Source organism: Eucalyptus grandis, chromosome 3, assembly GCF_016545825.1.
Source record: "Eucalyptus grandis isolate ANBG69807.140 chromosome 3, ASM1654582v1, whole genome shotgun sequence".
In the NCBI taxonomy this organism is placed as follows: Eukaryota; Viridiplantae; Streptophyta; class Magnoliopsida; order Myrtales; family Myrtaceae; genus Eucalyptus; species Eucalyptus grandis.
Genome location: NC_052614.1, coordinates 20,867,358 through 20,888,444, shown reverse-complemented (window position 1 = coordinate 20,888,444; position 21,087 = coordinate 20,867,358). Strand labels below are relative to the sequence as shown.

The 21,087-nt window shown below is 40.4% G+C and overlaps 1 protein-coding gene across 1 annotated transcript in view; it reads left to right on the top strand.

The window, feature by feature from the left end:
* The window catches only part of LOC104445419 (mitogen-activated protein kinase kinase kinase 1-like), a 48,233-nt gene that overhangs the window by 23,502 nt on the left and 3,644 nt on the right, over window positions 1-21,087 (top strand). The window contains exons 2-4 of the mRNA XM_039308863.1: window positions 19,009-19,185; window positions 19,893-19,968; window positions 20,093-20,155. Of these exons, the coding sequence (XP_039164797.1) occupies window positions 19,009-19,185; window positions 19,893-19,968; window positions 20,093-20,155 (316 nt within the window). The remainder of the gene's footprint in view (window positions 1-19,008; window positions 19,186-19,892; window positions 19,969-20,092; window positions 20,156-21,087) is intronic.

Sequence of the window (21,087 nt, the reverse complement as noted above, 5' to 3'; positions counted from 1 at the left end):
TCACCAGAGTGGTGTTATGGAGTTGTCGTCGCAACAGATGGTGCAGGGTACAGGTTAGTGCGTTAAGTTCAGTTTCCAGTGCTGAGTGCGACTGAAACTTGCTAGAAAATCCGTCCATAAGCCTCCCATGATGATCCCTGCAGACACAGGCCATTGTGCCCTTGGTGCTGCCCGGTTGAAAAGCTCCGTCAATGTTATATTTCAGAGTACTAGAGTCTGGAGGACGCCACAGATGCGTGAGATTGAGGTGCGGAATCCTGGATCTCGATCCAGCAACAGCAGGGGAGAGGAGGGAATGGGTCTGAGTGATGGCCATGTCAACCACCCGTCACGGATTTGGTGTTTGGTTGCGGAAGACTGCATCATTGTGCATTCTCCAAATCTGCCATAATGTATTGGTAGTGAGCTCAAGTCCGGGTAGGTTCTTTGGTGTCGCTGCTATGGCTGAGATCCATTGATCAATTTGATGGTTGCTCCAAGGGGGTAGTGTTCTATTAATCTGTTGGTGTGTCCATACAGCTCGAGTCCACTCACATTGGAGGAACAGATGCTCGATGGTCTCTTGGCTCTATTCTTGACACAGCGGGCAGCAAGGGTTAGAGGCAATGTGTCAATTAAATAGGTTGGCCCTTGTCGCAATTGCATTATGATACACAACCCAGGTAAATACTCTTATTTTCGGTGCAATTTGCATCGATCATATTTGCTGCCATAGGATTTTAGGATTCTGATATGATGAAGATGCTCTTTTACTGTTGGCATTGCTTATTGTCTGACTGATGTTGTGGTAGCAACTCTTGACTGTGTATTCTCCATTCTGCGTTGCTGTCCAAATGAGACGATCTTCAATAGGTAGATGTCTGATAGGTATTTTGACGATCTGTTTTGTGATCTCTTCTCCTAGGAGAGGGAGAAGAATAAGTTGTTTCCAAGTTTGGTGGATCGGATCAATTAGATCCGCCACCAAGACTGGATCATCTTTGTTGGGAGGTCCATGGAGAATGCCGATAGGTAACCAGCGATCACCCCTAATTTTGATTGCCTGACCGTCGCCCACTGACCAGCATAGATGCAGATAGATGGCATCCCTTCCCTGTAGGAGACTCTTCCATCCCCATGATGAGTGAGCTCCTGGATGTATAGAGAGGAAACTTTGTGTAGGAAAATACAAACCCTTGAACAATTTACTCCACAACGCCAAAGGCTGTTGCAATAGTCGCCAAGCCTATTTGCCGAGCAGAGCTTCGTTAAATGCGATTAAATCACGAAAGCCTAAGCCACCATAATCTTTGCTTGCTTTCAACAGATCCCATTTTTGCCAATGAATGGCCTTTATGTTCTAATCATTCTTCCACCAGAATCTTGTAATGCTTTTCTCTATAGATTTGCAAATCGACAGAGGAATTTTAAAAATAGACAGCATAGTGGGGTAGCACTTGCACGACAGATTTGATAAGAACTTCCTTGCCACCTTTGGATATGAGCTTACCCTTCCAGCCCTCCAACTTGTTATGGACCCGTGCTATTATCCATGAGAACATTTCCCTTTTTGATTGACCCCAATCAGAAGGTAAGCCCAGATATTTGCCACATCTAGTTAACACCAGTATTCTTAGCTCACTCGACATATTATCTTGCAATCTAAGGGGGCAATGATTACTAAAAATAATGCCCGACTCGTTATGATTCACTAGCATCGTCGGCAAAAAATAGGTGGGATAGGGTAGGACACCATCGATTGAACTTGATACCTTTAATGTGTCCGATATTGACAGCTTGATTAATTAAGGTCGATAATACATTGGCCATCAAAATAAACAAGTATGGAGATAAGGGATCACCTTGTCTTAGGCCTCGCGTAGTGGAAAAATAAGGAAGGGGCTCGCCATTGAATTTGATATTGAAGGAAGTAGTGGAGACACACTGCATGATCCATTAGACCCATGTAGGATGGAAGCCCAATTTCAGGGGGTAGTCTTGTAGGAAATCCCATTCAACTCTATCGTATGCTTTTTGCATGTCTATCTTTAGGATTGCATTGAATTTCCGTTTTCTCTTCCTGGTCTTGAACTGGTGAAGAACTTCCCGCACGATCAATATATTATCTTGGATCTATCGCCCACTAATAAAAGGTGACTATTCCATTGAGATGAGAGAGTCTAACCAATGTTTAAGGCGGTCGGCAAGCAACTTGGAGATAATTTTATATGCGAAATTGCATAGGCTAATGGGGCGATATTGCTCTAGCTTTTTCAGGATTTGGTGTTTTAGGAATCAACGTGAGAAAGGTTTGATTTAGGCTAGGAGGCATAATGCTTGTTAGAAAGAAGTGCTAGACCTAAAACAAGAGATTATCTTTAATAATATCCTAGTGAGTTTTGATAAAACAAGCCACTAAGTCCATCAGGGCCAGGGGCCTTTATTGTCCATAATTGGAATGCGGCATGTCTGATCTCTTCCAAAGTAGCCATTGCGATCAACTAATCGTTCATTTCAGTGCTTACTATCTGCGAACACTGGGAAAGAATAGGACCGTAATCCCGCGTCCCCTGAGTCATATATAACTTCGAAAAAAAAGTTGTCGTCATACCTTGTAGGGCTCTAGGGTCACGAATCCATTGCTGGTTCTCATATTGTAACATCGTAATACGATTTCGATGTCTTCTTTGGATTGTAGATGCATGAAAGAATCGAGTATTCTTGTCTCCCCCTTTCAACCACTGTACTCTTGATCTCATTGCCCAGTACTGTTCTTCCTTCTGCCAAGTCCTTGTAATTTCGTCTATAATTTTGGAGGCTTCCTCCTTTTGATAATTTAAGTGATGTTGATTCGTCAGGTCTTGTAGTTGGTGTTGTAGTGTAATGACTCTGGCGCATCCATTTGAGAATTTAGTACGACTCCATGTAGATAGAGCAGTGCTGACATGCTGCAATTTGGAAAGAAAAATCGAATGCTTGGGATGTATAGAAGTCCATGCCGTAGAAATAATGTCGCGTCATTCAATATCATCGTTCCAGTAGGCTTCATAAATGAAAGATTTCTTCTTCCTCTTGAACGGTGCCGAAGTCTTAATAATCAACGGACTATGGTCTGATCCCACTATCGGTAGTGCTAGCACTTCTGCCCCTGGGAATAGGATACACCAGTCCATCGAACATAAAGCACGATCCAATCGTTCCTTTACTATCTCGTCCCCATCTCTGTTATTCAGCCAAGTAAATTTATAGCCCTTGCTATCTATCTCCATAAGCTCACAGTCAGTAAGAAAAGATCGAAAAGATATCATACGAGTAGAATCCGCAGGTCTCTTGCCAAGCTTTTCCCATGGATAAAGGATTTCATTGAAGTCTCCAACACATAAGCAAGGAAAGCTATTCATCCTATGAATCGCTCGAAGTTCTTCCCATAGAATCTATCTTTGGGAATAATTGTAAGGGTGTGAACATAGGTTAGGCGAATGGTCCTATCTTCCTGCACCAATTTACAAAACATATCTAACATGTATTGTGAAGATCGGATCACCTGAATCTCTACCTGGTCATTCCACATCACTGATATACCTCATGCTATACCGATTAGGTTAATGATATATGAATGCTGAAGCCGTAGGTTGTATTGGATCTGTTGGAGCTTTGATTCCTGATTTTTCGTTTCCATTAAGAAAACGATATCGGGCTTTTCTTTGGCTGTTATGGCCTTTAAAGACTGGATTGTCAGGGGATTGCCCAAACCCTGACAGTTCCAGCTAATAAGCTTCATTTGTTTGGTGGTGGCTGTTGAGGGCTAGCCACCCAGGCCCATGCACCGACTTCCTCAGCCGCAAACACAGGTGTATCCATAAGATTTGCTTCTTCCTTGTCAAAGATCATCAGACTTTTGGGCTCATAAGGGTTGTACCGCTTTATCTTTTTGGCCACCCCTTGCTTTGTGGTCAATCGTACATTCTTAACCTTCTTTTGTTTTATGGCTTCCATTGGTTGAATGTCTATCCCTTTTAACTTTTCTGCCGCTGGTTTAATGGTTGTTTGTTGTGGGCTATTCAACAGCCCTTGTTGCTGGCAATGTTGTTGCTCCTGGTTTTGTTGATGTTGTGGAGTGGTAGAGGCCATACCTGACATGTTAACTGCTGCACCAAGTGCCGGGTGAGGTAACGCCGGTTCGTGCTGGATCTGGAGTAATGCAGGTGGAGTTTTAGGTACTATTTCTTCTGCTTGAGCTGCGTTATCTTGCGGTGTATAAAAGGTAGTCCAATAGGGGCTATGTTCTCTAACCTCAGCCCTTAGCCACTGACCATATGCCATTTTCCCTTTACCTTCCAGTTTCGCCTCATCAAAGGGTATTTCCTTGCAGTAGGTAGCATAATGACCTAATCTCCCACACGAATAGCAGAAAATACGAGAGCTTTTCATATCGAAAGTCGAGCCAAAGAATCTTGCCATCTAGTCGAATAAGTTTGCCTGTCTTGAGAGGTTCTTGTAAGGGTAGTTCCAACCGAACACGGCCTGGTCTGGATGATGTCCCCTCCTTGGTATCAAGACGAATTTCCAGAACCCTCCCCAACTGTTGGACTGCCCTGTTTAGCATTGCGTGTTTCCCTTCCTCTGCGTGGCTAAGGAGATCTCCATCTTTTTCTTTTCCTCTTGCGCGGCTCTACAGCTGATGGGGACGAGAAAAATAAAACCCACTGCCTTTTTATTTTTCTTCCTCCCACGAACCTACCGACCCCACAAGTATACTTAAAAGACCAAAGCATAACCCTTCTCTGCGCACAATATAAATAGAGTCCAAGAATTCAAACCGGTCAAAACTTAGATAACCGTCTCTAACAAAGAAACAAAATCAAGTTCGACCGCCCTACAAATCCAAATTTGACTCGGATCAAAGCGCCACACCAAATTCAAACAAATCAAATTCCTTTCTCCCCAAGTAAAAAGAACAGAGCCAAATTCACGAATTCTCATACATAAGTAGGGTCATTTCAGCTAGTGATAGTTGTATGAGTGAATTGGATATAATTGTATAATGATATCTGTAATTTGGACTGCATCCGAAAGATTCGACATAATTATAATTTTTGCCCTCTCGATTAACTCATCCTTTAGTGGCATCTTTCATCGTTTCCCACTATAATCTTGCCATTCAACACCTTAGACAATACTCAATTGTTGATGGTGTAAGTGTCTTAACACTCTACAATCCAAAGTTGTTTGTCCTATTAAAATTTTCAATTCTATTTTTTCTCCAATGTAATTGCAATAGCAGTGTTTCCAATGAATGATCAGACAAGCAAAAGCTTTAAAGCCATTCCAGAAAATCCTTTGTAAAATAATGCAGTAGTTAACAAATTTTTGCATTTAAATCAGAGCGAGAGAACGAAATCACAAGAGAAATCAACAAGTAACAATAAAGAACACAAAAGGATTTATGTGTTTCGATCCGATGATCCATACTTATTTTACAAGAAGAGCCACCCACAAATAATCTATTATTAAATCAGAGAATTATAGAGTTATAATCTCCCACACACTCAAGAATTTCCTAATCCTAGATCACACCTAATCTTATAGTATTTAGTCTCACACAATTGTTCAATATATAAATCATTAAAAATTACCTCACGAATTAAACACTCATGTGTCCACAAAGAAAAAATGCCTCAATTAGATGTCGAATTTTCTGCACAAATCACTGTGTTTCTTGCTCCTTTTTTGCGGCCAAAGACAGGAACTTTACTGTGCGGCCTTTTAGCTCTCTTTCTTGTGCGGCAAAATAGAGTCCTTCAGGTCAAACCTATATGTAAATCACCGCCCTTGGATATCTTGCTGACCAAATCAAATTATAGTCGAAGGGCAGGCCAAATCAAAGTCTAAAGACTTTAACTTTTAAGCCTCATATCAAAACATAATTTGACATTTCCTCCACAATTTCGGATGTTTCCAAGTGTTCGTGCTTAATTATATAAACACAAAGTTGACCAATTCAAGCGACGGAGAGGTGAATGAATCTACAATGGCGATTGAATTTGGGAATCTTGTCAAATTGCGAGAAGCGTTGGAGTTTACTCAACGGCGAGGGCGGCCAAGAAGTCTTTGCTCAACGGCGCACCCTTATTTTATTCTCTTCTTTACGCTCGCTCTCTCTTTTTCCTTCTCTCTCTCCTTTGTTTTTTTGTGCCTCAATTTCTTCTTCCTTGTCCCACATGTTCCCCTCTTTTGACTAAACTCTCCCCTCTCTCTCTCTCTCTCTCTCTCTCTCTCTCTCTCTCTCTCTCTCTCTCAATTAACACAAAAGATTTCATCGGAATAACAGGTTTGAAACAGATCGTCACAAGAATAGGTCAGCCTAACAAAATGCACTTTTCTGAAAGTACAGAGGTTGTGCTGTCAATTCCATGAGGCTTCCAAAGCTACTTTTAACAATGAATATAGCAACATAAGACTAACAGGTAATGGTTTATTATCTGATCTTCATAATTCTCGTGGGGAGGCATACTATAGGGATTACATAAACAGATGAAATTGGCATTAAGCTATTTAATTTAGGCTAAAGGCTCAGAAACTGGAGAAGAAAAAGGAAGAGAATCGTCATAACGTAATACAGGGATTGCTGAAAGCACAAATTGTTCTTCTTATCTTTTGTCAAGATTTAAATTATTATGTGTGCTTTTAAATTTTATGAAAAAAGTATACGTTTATGTACGTGTCTAGATTCATATGTTATCGAATTTACAATTGAATCCAATTGGAAAAAGAGGGTCAAAATGCATGAATCACAAATTTTAAATTAAACAAAAAAAAATCAATCCAGTTGCGTCCTAAATCTTCAAAACAAGGCATTAAACATCATTTGAATGCTAATTAGTTTTGTTCAAATTTTATATTTACTTGTCCAGGGGAAGGTTCGAAGTGTCACGTAGAAATTATATGAGGTTGCAATTCATTTGATGAGTATTATGAAATCCCAATTTGAACAAACATATCTCCCTACATAATAAATTTATATCCTGTCATGAAATGAGGTCTATACTTGTTATGGTCAATGCTTGTTGATAGATAATAATTGAGTGTTGTACATCCTAAATGCCAAAACTTGGCACTAGTGGATACTTAAATCAAAACTTTCAAAATGTACATTTAAGTGTCAAAATCAGAGAAAAAAGGAATACTTAAGTGATAATGGCGAGAATTTCCAACCAAACTACTGATGTGGCTTTTTCCAGCAAGAATTTAAATGATGTGGCATTTCTTTAAAAATATATATCTATGTGGTGCTAACATGGCTAAATAGCTCAAAACGACGTCATTTTGAGCCAAATTTGATTTTAATATAAATGTTAATTAAATTAAATTTTAAATAAATTGAGAGAGAGAAGAGAGAGAGAGAGAGAGAGAGAGAGAGAGAGAGAAAACCAGGATAGCAAATCAGCAAGGGCCTCAATGACCTTGCCCTAGCCAGCAGTGACTCTTGAGAGCTAGTGACCCTTGCCTGATTTGAGGGAGGCCCGTGACCCCTCGCCCTAGATCCAAGCGAGGGCTAGCTACGGCCCTTGCTTGCGATTGGCCTAAGTCACCAGCCACTAGTCGAGGCTAGGCGACCTTGGCCAACCCTCGCCTCACCATCACTAGCCCTTTCCGACAATGGTGGGGCAGCAACAATGAGGGCCGTAAAGGCCCTTGCTAATTTGCTACCCCAATTCTCCCTCTCTTTTTTTTTTAAAAAATAGTTTTAAATTTAATTCAATTAATATTTATATTAAAAATAAAATTGGTGAGCAAAATAATGTTGTTTTAGGACAAGCATTATTGAGTGGATATTTTAGCGAGCCATGTAGACTAGTTTTATCATTAAAATAGTGGCATGTTGGTTTCCGTGTGAATTGGAACATAAGTGTCCATTTTTCAAAAAAAATAACACTTTAGTGTATCTATTGAAAATTTCCATCCGTACCAAGTTTTGGCATTTGGAGTATACTTTTGCCGATAACAATCTTTTGAAAAAGGACATTAGATAACATCATTTGTTTTAAAAAAATTGTTGTTCATTCAAAAGATTAAAAAAAAAAATACATATGGAATGAGAACAAAAGTATCCGTCAATTTAACTTTTTTTTTTGGTCGGAAAGATAAATATCATTCATAAAAGTTGAGAGTACAACCAGTAGCCAAAGCGTCTGAATACAGTATGTCTATTAAAGCAGAAGGAGGTGAAGTGGACTAGCTAGGGGGAAGAGTGCCATTTTTGTGGCCTTTGCAACCCAATCGGCCACAAAATCCACCCCCCTTCGACAAAACCTAAATTGCATATTGGAGAAAGTCGCTAAGGAGAGCTGCCACTTCAGCAAAGATGGATTTGACCTCCCATGGCGTAGATCGTAATCCTTAGACTATTTCTATCAGAATTTTTGAGTCGATTCGATCACAATCGGATCATTCGTCTTGTTACGCTCCAAAGCCAAGTAGTGCAAAGTGATTGTTATTGCTTGAAATTCTGCTTGCAAAGCTGATGATGCGACAAAGCTTCTGGTAAGGCCATCTTTCATTTTCCCATTTTGATTGTGACAGATGCACGCCATAGTCCCTTCATTACCCCCTGGTTGAAACGCTCCATCGATATTCACCTTCAGTAATCTAGGATCTGGAGGTCTCCATAACTCATTGGGCTTGAGCCGGTTTCGTCCCGTGCCGCTTCCGTCAGAGTTGGAAAGCTGCGCCGTCCGAGCAGAAGCCAATGCCAGATCAACAACCCAAATAGGATATGGGTGTTGTTGCCAAAAAAAAAAAAAAAAATTGTTTCTAGTTTTCCAAATATGCCACAAGACTGCAGCTATAGCTTCAAATGCAGGTGAGTCATGATGCTGTGTAATTCTGTTTGCCATCCAATCTCCAAGATGTTGTATATCTTGTATGGAAATATGAATATTAAGCATTGGATGTGACCAAATAGTTGCTATCCATGGGCAAAGTAGAAATGTATGTATTGTAGTCTCTGGTGCATTTGTAGGACAGAGTGGGCATATAGGGTCTGAGGTGATATGGCAATGAAAAAGGTTAGCTTTGGTCGGTAGAGCATCATGGCTAAGGGACCACAAGAATATCCGTATTTTTGGGGAAACATGCAGCTTCCATATTGTCTTCCATAGAACATCTTGGGCTTGAACCGAGTTAGTTGCTCTGTTTGGAGAAACACCGAGGGCTGCTGTTCTGACTGATTGGTAGCCGCTTTTAACAATGTATTTGCCGTCAGTAGAATCAGTCCAAATAAGTTGATCAGATATGTAAGTAGGTCTTACCTGAATGGTAAGAATTTCATCCACAGTGGAATCATCAAAAAACCTTTTTAAGAGAGGAACGTTTCATGTGTCGTTGCTAGGATCGATATAATCAGCCACCAGCAGGGGTTCATCTTGCTGAGCTGGACCTCCCAAAATTCCTTTTGGTAACCAATGAGCTTCCCTAGTTCTGATTGATCTCCCATCACCCACCGCCCATTGTAGTCTTGATAAAATTAAATCTCTGCCTACTAACAGGCTTTGCCAACCCCAAGACGATCTATTTCCTTTTCTCAACTTGTGTAAATTCACATGAATGAAAATAAAGACCTTTGAATAGCATGCCCCAAAGGGAGGAGGGTGCTTGAATTAAGCACTAGGCTTGCTTTTCGAGCATGGCTCTATTAAAGTCCATAAGGTCTCAAAAGCCAAGTCCGCATTTACTCTTGCTATTTTTGAGCTCCTCCCAATTCTTCCAATGAATACCAGGTTTTTTACTATTATTTTGCCACTAGAAATGAGCAATCTTCTTCTCAACAGATTTACAAATAGATTCAGGAATTTTAAAGATAGCCATAGCATACTGAGGGATTGCTTGGACAACAGACTTAATCAGAATTTCCTTTCCGCTCTTTGAAATTAACTTTTCTTTCCATCCATCTAACTTTGAATCAACCTTTCCAAATATCCAAGCAAACATTTCTCTCTTTGATCTACCCCAGTCTAAGGGAAGTCTTAGATATTTACTTGTTCTAACCATCAGAGGTACTCTGAATTCATTGGCCAAATTTTTCTGTAGGCCCATAGGGCAATCTCTACTGACAAATATTCCAGATTTATTCCTGTTTACTTCATGTCCAGTTGTCAAACAGTATTGGTTGATAAAATTGGAAAGATTTTGACATTCCAACAACTTGCCGTCTAAGAAAAATATGGCATCATCCACAAAAAATAAATGAGATAGGGTAGGGCAGAACCTGTTGAGCTTGATACCTTTAATATTGCCCATATGAAGAGCCTGCTGAATAAGATTAGACAGGACATTTGCCATTAAAATAAATAGATAATGAGAAAGTGGGTCTCCCTATCTGAGGCCACGTGTTGGACGGAAGTAGTTTAAAAGTTCACCATTGAATCTGATACTAAAAGAGACTGTTGTGACACATTGCATCATCCATCGGACCCAAGTGGTATGAAATCCTATCTTTAGGAGATAATCTTCAAGAAAATCCCATTCCACTCGGTCGTATGCTTTCTTCATATCCATTTTTAGAATTGCCTTAAAATCCTTTCTTCATTTCCAGGTTCGTACCTGATGAAGCACCTCCTGGACTATGAGAATATTATCCTGGATTTGACGACCAGTCACAAAGGCGCTTTGTTCAATGGAAATTAGATCCGTAAGCCAGGGTTTGAGTCTATTAGCAAGTACCTTGGAAATAATCCTATAGGCATAATTACATAAGCTTATAGGGCAATAGTGATCTAAACGTTCTGGATGTGGTACCTTAGGAATTAGAGTGATGATTGTCTTATTAAGCTCCACTGGCATAACTCCCTTCAAGAAATCCTGCACTACCAGAAAAATCTCCTCCATTAAAATATCCTAGTGCATTTGATAAAAGAGGCCATTTAAAGCATGCGGTCCCGGAGCTTTAGTGGATCCCAATTGAAAGACTGCTCGTTGAACTTCTTCTTGAGTTAGTTCCGCCGTCAGACCCTCATTCATCTCTGTTGTGACCACCAGTGGGCACTGGTTCAGGATAGATTCATAGCTTTAATGACCCGTTGATTGATAAAGGTTGGAATAGAAGCTTACCAGCATAGCCTTTAAATCATTTTCGTCGCAAACCCACCTATTATCATCAGTCTGTAGCATTTTGATTCTATTTCGCTGCCTTCCTTGGAGAGTAGTTGCATGGAAGAATTTGGTATTTTTGTCGCCTCACTTTAGCCAATTGATTCTAGATCTCATCACCTAAAATCGTTCCTCTTGCTGCCATAATCTTTGAATCTCTGCCTTAAGATACTGAATTTGTTGTGTATTAGTGTTGCTGTTTGGTTGATTCACAATTGTTTGAAGCTGGTGCTGTAGATGGGAGATTTGATGTCGAGGTGCTGAAAATTTCGATTTGCTCCATTTCGCAAGTGCTGCAGAAACTCTTAATAGTCTTTGAGGTAGATTGTTCCTAGATGTCTGGACTAAATTCCAGGAATCAAAAATAATCTCACGGCATTCCTCATCCTGTAGCCAGAACGCCTCGAAAGAAAAAAAAACTTATGTCAACGCTTTGGAAGGGCTTCCGTAGATAGAAATAACGAACTGTGATCCAAGCCCACTGCAGGTAAAACTATAACCTCAGTTTCTGGATAAGTCTCCTGTCATTCCAAATTACAAAGAACCCGATCTAACCTTTCCTTCACCAATTGCTCTCCCTCCCGATTATTCATCCAAGTAAAGGCACAACCTTTGCTAACTAAATCCACCAGCGAACAATCATATAAAACCTCTCGAAAAGCTTGCATTATGTTTAAGTCAACGAGTCGTTTACCTTCTTTTTCCCAGTGATAGAGAACTTCATTAAAATCCCCAACACAAATCCATGGCAACGTGTTAGATAGTGCGATCTGCCTCAGTTCATTCCAAAAAGGTTGATGTACATGATAGACTGAAGGTGCATGGAGGCAAGTTAGATGCATAGACTTACCAGTTCTAGTATCAATACAAAGGAAATCAAACATATTCTGGTATGATCGATTCATTAAAATACTGATATGGGCAAGCCAAAATAAAGCCATACCTCATGCTAGGCCAAGAGGGTTAAGCACAAAAGAGTTCTGAAACTTTAGACGATACTGCAATCTTTGTAAAATTGCCTCCTGATTTTTGGTCTCTATCAAAAAAATAAGATCAGGCTCTTCTTTTGCCACAAGGGCCTTTAGGGCTCAAACTGTCAAGGCCGAACCCAAGCCTTGATAGTTCCAACTGATTATTTTCATTTGTCAGTGGGTGGCTGTTGAGGGCCAGCCACCAGAGCCCGCTGCTGTATTTCTTCGGCCAACATAACGGGTGTTTCCATTAGCTGCCTTTCATCCGGATTTTTGACTAGAGTAGAAGGCATCTCATAAGGAGTATATCTTTTTTGTTTCTTTGAAATGGTTGCCTTGGTCAATAATCTGACATTCTTTTGCTTCTTGGGATTGATAGCGGCTCCCTTCTGTTCCTGTAATGGCGTGTGCTGTTCGGTACCAGAACGAAAGTTTCCCTTCAGTAAAGGTAAAGGGAGAATACCTTCTGAGAGTTGAGGCTTAATAGGTTGAAGAGCAGAGCAAGTTATATGAGTTGTTTCTTGTTGCTTAATTCCTCCATCCAGCTCGCTGTTAATGTCTGTATTATACCGAATGCCCTTCAATTTTAACGGTGACACCTTCTTTGCATTCTGTATCTGCTCCTTGTGTATTTGCTGAAATGTGGTGTTGTTCTTCCATGTGTGTTTCCGTGCAAGGGGGAAGTGCAGGGATCAAGGGAGCAGCAATTGGTGTCTCGGGTACCACCTTGTCATTCTGTTTATCCTTGGGCTCATAAAAGGTAATCCAATATGGACTATACTCTTTAACCTCTGTGCACAACCACTGCCCGTACGCCATTTTCGCCTTTCCTTCCATCTTGGCTTCTGTAAATGGTATATCCTTGCAATACGATGCATAATGGCCAATTTTGCCACATGAATAGCAGAAATGGGGCAGTCTTTTGTATCGAAAATCCAGCCAGAGAATTTTGCCTGCTATACGTATGAGATGTCCTAATTTCAGTGGCTCTTTTAAGTTGAATTCTACACGTACCCTGCCTGCTTTAAATGTCAAGTTGTCTTTAAGATCGAGCTTTACTTCCATCACCTTTCCCACATTCTTAACAGCCTTACAAAGCATATCATTAGAACACCATTCCAGTGGCAGGCCATATACTAGCACCCACAGAGGGCAAGTGGTGAACTCATAACAATGCAGTGGTGTATTTGGTTTTCAAGGCCGAAATATGATTAAATGACTAGAAAACAACCAAGGTCCTCCATTTAAAATTCTATTTTTCTCGCTTTCCAACTGGAACTTGACTACATATGTACCCGCTTCCCACTGAGTAATTTCTACTTGTTCTGTTCGCCACGCCCGCTTTAAAGTATTCTGAAAAGCCTGAAAATTTATGGAAGGATTGAAGAATATTTTACCTACTAACATGAGTTTACATTCTTCCACTTTTTCCAGGGGCGGTGAGTCTTGCCAATCTTCGATTTCCTGTTCAATCTAAAGATGCCCCATCTTATGGCAGAGAGCAGCAAGTCGGGAAGTGTCTTCTTCTTCTTGGGTATCCATTAATAGCAATTCCAAAGGTATTGACGCAATCGGTTTAGGTTGATCAAAGACAGTAAGGCCATGCAAAATTCAAAAGGGATTTGAGTGTCATCATAGTCAGTTGAATAGGGTTGGGCATTGAGAGCAGATGCATGTCGAGAGGAGGTTGGATAGGAGAAAGATTAGGGTTTGATTTTAATGGGAATTGGTGTATACTGGTAGTGAGATGGATTAGACAGGGATGGATAATGGAGGGTGAAGAAGGTATGTCCGATAAAACCGAAGACTGTTCTAAGAGAAGATACGGATGAAGAGAAGGAGAGGAAGTGAGGAAATTTCGATGGAATAGCACAGGAATTTTGTACAATTAGGATTGACGAGGGAGGAAATCTGCACAATTAGGGTTGATGATGAAGGAAATCTTCGCAATTAGGGTTGAAGAAACGAACTACCATGGTGGTATGAAGATAGCTCTGCATTTCAAGAGAAAGTTGACGTTGGGTTTATCCGTCAATTTAATTTGACATGAAGAATTGTGAGTTTCTCCATAAGTATCCATCAATTTAATTTGACATGGAGAATTGTGACTTTCTTTATATTCACCGCATTATGTCACGAAGTCCAATAAATACATTTTTCCTCTAACATTAGTAAGATAAATTCTTTAAAAAATTAATTTATCAGCAAATGGCTCATCAAAAAGTTGTGAATAAAGAATGAAAAAGGAAAAGATATTTCTTAAAATTTGTCAAATAATTCAATCGAATAAAAAGGAAAAGGAAGATGGATAAGTTCCCCGCATCGCACGTCTCCGTGCTAGTGACTTCATAATCTCTCATTAATGTTAGGTAATTGTTTATGATCTTGTATAACCTAAGAGGGGAAAATTACAAAAAAAGTCCTAAACCTATTGCAATTGTGTCAATTCGAGTCATAAACTTATTTTTTTTTATCAATTGAGTCTTAAACCTTTTATAATTATTCCTGATCAATCCAGCTAGTTAAAATTGGCCGATGAGCTTTTTTTTAATAACATTTTATTATTTGAAATTTTTTATTAATATTTTATCTTTTTATCTTTTTCCTCTTTTTTTCCCCTTCTCCCTCTTCCTTTTTCCTAGCTGGTTGCCGGACCGAGGCAATCCGGCGAGCTCGCGCCCAGCAACAGTGGGGCGAGCCCCTACCGAATCTGGCGAGAGCTTGCGCCCAGCGACAGTGGGGTGAGCCCCTGCCGGATTTGGCAAGAGCTCGCCTCACAGTCGCTGGGCGAGGCGAGGCCTCACTAGACACAATGGTGAGCCCCCTTCACCGGATTTGGCAAGGGCTCGCCTCGCGGTCGTCGGGCGAGGCGAGCCCTTGCTAGATCCGGCGAGGAGGGCCTCGCTAGACCCGATGGTGAGCACCCCTTGCCGAACCCGGCGAGGGTTGGCCTCGCCGGCGACCGCGAGGCGAGCCCTCTCCGAGATCCAACAAGGCTCGCCTTGCCGGACCCATCAACGATGAGGCCCCCTCGCCGGATCGGCAAGGGCTCACCCTCACCCAACGATGGCAAGGCGAGCTAGTCCGGCCACCTCGGCCCGGCGATCAGCCAGCTCTCTAGCCGGTCGCCAAAGCCGAAGAAGGAGGGAGAAAGAGGGAGGAGGGGAAAATAAAGGAAAAAGGCAAAAAAGATAAAAAAATAATAAAATATTTTTTAAAATAAAATATAATTAAAAAAACTCACGGCACTAGCCGATTGCCACGTTAGCGTCGGCCGGCCAATTTTGGTCGGATGGACTGATCGGGAATGATTGTAAAGGTTTATGACTCAATTGGTCAAAAAAATAAGTTTATGACTAAATTGGCACAATTGCAATAGATTTAGAATTTTTTTTTTAAAATAATTTTCCCAACCTAAGAGTGAACGCAAGTGCAATTTGCATAATTTAATTTATGACGAGATTTGAAAGTATCTCTCTTCTTTGAAATGTGATCGGGGTCAAACTACACATACATCAAATATTAAGGGATTGTGTTTTTTCCACTCTTTATTTGGCTCTTGCATGTCATTCCATGGTGTTCCAATCATATCACTCCTTGCTTTTTCAAATTTTAGCATGCTCAAATGTAGTGCCCATTTGGTATCCATCTTTTTATTTCTTTCATCTTCTTCTTCCACTTTCCTACTTCTTCTTAGTATGCCAAAGGACACTATTCGATTTCTTTGATTTGTTCTGCATTATCTCTCTTCTTCTTCTTTTTCCTTTTTTCCATCCCTTTGAGAATTCTGGCAATTCTTGAGCACCCTCAGCTCTGATGAGGAAAATCATATCGAAAGTCCATTCCGTTATCAACATGACTTAGACCAGCACTATGCCACTCTTGCACATTATTAGCCATCGGAGCCACCGGACATTGAGTTTGCATATCAATGCTGAAGCCAGATAGGTTGCTTGAGTAATCGTTGGGGGTGTTGTTGGTGTGGAGGATCCAAGCTGGTTAGCGAAGTTGGAGATGTACCTATGGCAGTGGGTGGGGCAGATGGACGGCTTGGAAAGGGAGTCTATGGGGATGATGCAGGTCTTCGCCGTTTGATCAGACGAGCATTGGACATGGAAGAAGAAGAAGAAGAAGCAGAGCTAGAGAGCGATGTCGTTTTGGAGTATCTAGAATTGGTGGAACGCAACGAAAAATTAGGGAAAGAGAAAAAGAGGACGGACTGGCAGGTAACAAAGTGGACGGCTCGTCGTTTTATGGAGAAAATATTCAGTGGTTCGTGACCCTCACGAATTTACTGATACCCAATTAAAAATTGACACGAGTCATTAAAAAATTAAATTAAAAACCCCTAGATTTTCCTTTTCCTCCTCTCCATCTGCACGCAAGAACCCAACCTCCGCCCTCCTTCCGCCATCGCCACCGGCGGAGTTGGAGTTGCCGGCGCCGCATCAAACTAGTTTGGCCGTCTCCTCCGCTCATGCCTCAGTTCCAAATCCAGTGAGACGACGGAGAGAGTGGACGCGGAGATTATCTCCAGATCTGGTTTGCTGCAACACCTCCAGATCTGGTTTGCCGCTCCAAATCTTGGCTCGTCCATGGCTGCCGGCGAAGAGCTCAACAACTTTGCCGCAGACCGAGAAGCCATCCATGGCCGACCACTCCTCTACATCTCCAGATCTAGTTTGCAGCAAACCAGATCTGGTTTACTGCTCAAAAGCTTCGAGCTCCAGTCTTGGCTCGTCCATGGTTGTTGGCAACGAGCTCAACAGCTTTGCCGTAGACCGAGAAGTCGTCCATGGCTGACCGCTCCTCTGCATCTCCAGATCTGGTTTGCTGCTCAACAGCTTTGAGCTCGAGTCTTGGCTCGTCCATGGCTACCGGCGACGAGCTCAATAGCTTTGCCGCAGACTGTGGCAGCCACGGTGGTTCAGGGACGACGGTGGTGGCAGCAGCGACTTGGGCGGTGGAGATGGCGGAGCCCGGGCGGAGCGGAGGTCAAAGATGGAGGGGAAAAGAGAAAAAAAAAAAATTAACTTTTTAGATTTTCATGTCAAATCCACGCGTCAAAATCTAATTGGGTAATCACTGAATATTTTCTCTTTATGGGTGCTCACCTCTAATGGAAAGGCTGGATCCTTTTTAAAAAAAAAAAAAAAAAAATATAAGTTAGTCGATTAAACGAACTAATTAATTTAATAAAAAGATGATTAATTTCTTTTTCCTTTTCTTAAAGCTATGTTGGAGGGATTGACTTGCCTCCAAATCCATGCATTCATGCATGTGAAGGTTGATGTTATATTCACAAGGATGACGTCACACGTTCAATGATATAAGTATAATTATTATGTAATTACATAAAATTACATGTAATTAAATAAGTATATCAATATATAGGTGCTTGTTAAATCTGAATTTGTATGTAGATGTGGAATAAAACTTTTGGGACAATGTCGTTATTAGTATTTAAAGTCTTAGTCAATGTTCAAAGCTAGTCATTATCGAATTGATACTTGTGCATTGTACTCCTTTAGATGGCCTCCACGGTCAAGTAATTTTGAGTGGTCTTCATAAAGAAATGTTTACGCGACGATTCAAAGTAAAATCCACAAATAATTGACATCTACCCTATTACTTATTTATATTTTCTATTACTTATACAATTTTTTTTTTTTCAATTTTACTTAATTTACACGGGAAACAAAAGGAAATTGCTCTAGAATTCAATTTTCTACATTTATTATACTGCTAATATCCCCATAACATATCTTTAGGTTAATACAATCCAAGATAAAAACATAGTTACAAGTTTACTTTTACCATATTTCCCCGTATCACGAGCATAGTATTATAACGTATTTTTTTCCTCTTATCATTATTTTGATTCTTAAATTATTATATTAATTATTATTTGGATGACCTTCTACTCCTCTCTCACATCACATTTCCTTTATCATGGGTTACTCATAATTGAAAACTGTAAAGACATGTCCAAGTGAAGTGCGCACCAAGTAACTGATAGAAAGACTCCAAAAAAAGAAAAAGAAAGAGAAAGAAATGGAGCTAATGTCGTTGCTTCAGCAGTTTAATGTTCGGTTACTCAGCTGCCAGTAATGGTTTGCTACCCACCCTGGTTTCATGATGAATTGAATTTAATCTACTCGTCCGAAAAACAAGAAAAAAAATATTGAATTTCGGAATCCTTAAGATCGGTTCGTGCATTCACGCATGATTTCTAATTTCTGAGAGCGGTCGGCAAATCCAAGATCTGCATACCGGTCCTCTCTAAAGGCTATGCTTCAAGCGCTTGGTGGCTCCACGAGCTTGCTGGGATGACGACGCCGGAGATCCTACCCTATGTCGCGCCCACCGAGGAAATCCTAAGGTGGAATGCCGCTCTGAGAAAAGTGGCTGAGATCAAGGGATGGGAACTCCAAGGGAAAGCGTAAGTAAATACTTATTAGTGGACCTTTTTTCAAGCGTAAGCCGAAATGCTATTCTCTTAAAGTTCTTGTAAATGGCAGTGAAAGCTAGCTGGAGTGGTTCAAAAATTCGACAGAAAATATATTGGTCGATGCGTCATATGCAAACCGGATTTTGATATCTGAGCAGTAAATTTCATTTCTCACAAAAAAAATAATAAAACAAAAATAAAACAGAGACAATTCACCGATTTTCATACATAAGCAGTGCCATTATGGCTACTGATAGTTACAGGAGTGAATTGGATCTTATTCTAGAATGATGTCTGTAATTTGGACGGCAAAGAAGCATCTTCTTTCTCAGTAATAGGGGGAAATTGCCGGTTTATCTGGGACTTGAAATAGTGATCCAATTCAAATGCTACCTGCTAGAAAGTAGTAGTGAGATTGTTATTTGTTTTCTTTTACTAAAAGTGTTTGGTATGTGGCAGACAAGGTGAAGTCATTGAACTCGTGAATAACATTCTGCGTGAGCTGAAAGTAAGTTTTGAAGTGGATCAGACCTCTGGGGTAGACGATAGGAGTGTCAGACGAAGGATCACCTCATGGAAAAAGGGTAAGCTGTTGGGAAAGGGGTCATTTGGAGAGGTCTATCAAGCCTTAACCAAGTAAGATTCCTTAGCAGTAAGATTTCTTTGCTTTTCTCTTTGATAATCAGCAAGTTATTCTTGCTATAAGCATTTTCTGGGGCAAATTGTAATTGGCATTCTCCCATTATGATGTTCGCTTGAAGTTTCATTGTGCTTCTGAGTGCTGCATTCTGTGGTTGGAATTAGGATGGCATTTGTATATTATAGAATGTGTTGTCATTTGGTTGACATAAGGTGCCTTTAAACAGACATGGCAAATGGTTATTCAATTGCTTAATGTGCTTGATCTTCTGATTTGGAATTGTAGTTCTAACATGATTGGCGTTGTACTCTTTGAAGACCATTCTTGATCATTGAACAGATTGATGAAGTGCAGATTTGGTATATAAAAAATCATTTAAATTTAGCTGTCCATTGTTTTTCTGTACCATTACAAGCTTGAATAGTGAGCAATTCTTTTGTTCTATTTTCGAAAAATGGATAGCATGATGAATCAGCATGTATGGAAAACATGCTTTAGAAACCGTTATTCTATTGTAAATTCAAATGTTGAAAGCTAGGGAACTATTTTAGTTATATTGATGAGAGCATCTCTTTTTTTTTTTACTTCTTTATATCATCTGGAGTGCAAGAATTATCTAAACTATGTCTGATCAAGGCATCATTCACGAAAGAATTGGCATTTATATTCTCTGTCTTTCTCTCACGCTTCTCTGTTTCCACAGTGATGGATTCTTTTTTGCTGTAAAGGAGGTGTGTTTCTTAGATCAAGGAAGCCACGGCAAGGAGAGCTTGTTGCAAGTAAAAGCTTTTTCTTTCTGTAATTTGTCAACTGGTCGCTAGGCATATACAACCATAAATCTGTTGCGAGTTAACAGATTTTATTTTGACTCTATTTTTTAGTGACGCTCTGCTTTCTTTTCAGGAAATTTCTATTTTAAGTCAGCTTCAACATGAGAACATAGTTCAATATTACGGCACTAAGGAGGTGTGTTCCTCCTTTCTAAGTTGCTTTCTGCAGTATCTTTCACTTTGGCTTTGATTATGATACCACCGAACTGAGCGAATGTTTAGGTGGACATGGCTGTGATCGCAGCCACAAGATAGTTTTAGTTCCATCATCACTGCATGAATAAGATCACAGCAGTTGCGGCCTTTTAGCAGTAACGGCCTAAATGACAGACAGACATTTTAGGTCGTCCCTCCCACCACAAGAAAAGTTCGTGATGAATTGACTATCACCCAAGATAGTAATCACATGAGTAAAGAACATACGCAGAGTAGAGGTCAGTTTATGGAGTCTCCCTCTCTCTATGAAAGCAGTTTTTTCTCTCCCATCTAGAGAGAGCTGTCATGTAATCAACCCTTTCTTTTCTAGTGGTGGATGATATACAAATTATTTATTTTGCAAACTGAAGATTCAGGTCAAACTCTCAGGACTAAAAGAGAGGAATCTGAGGCTTAGAGAAATGGCAGCCTTGACTAATAAAACATAAAGGGGAAAAGGATAAGAAAATGAAGTCATTTACTTCATTAGATATCCTTTAATTGACCATCTGATACTCCACATGACTAATATGCCAACCTCCTCTCCCTTGTCTATAACTGGTTGTGACTGTAGCGACAATGGAGTTCCTCCACAAGCCCATTTTTTCCTTCAATTCTAGTCCAGCATCATTTAGTTCCACTCATTTTTATGCAACATCATAGAGTTCTTTACCTCTGCAAGTAGAGAAGATGGAAATTGGAAATGATCATTGTTCAAGTGAGGGATATATATCCTTCTTAGTGGCTTTAATGTTCAAGTACCTTCCAGGAATTCTTTTATAAACATAGTTTCGCAAGAAGCATCAGATTCTGGGAAAGTGCCATGACGTAACTTCTTGTTGGACATGAAATGTGCAAAAGATTGTTGCTGTC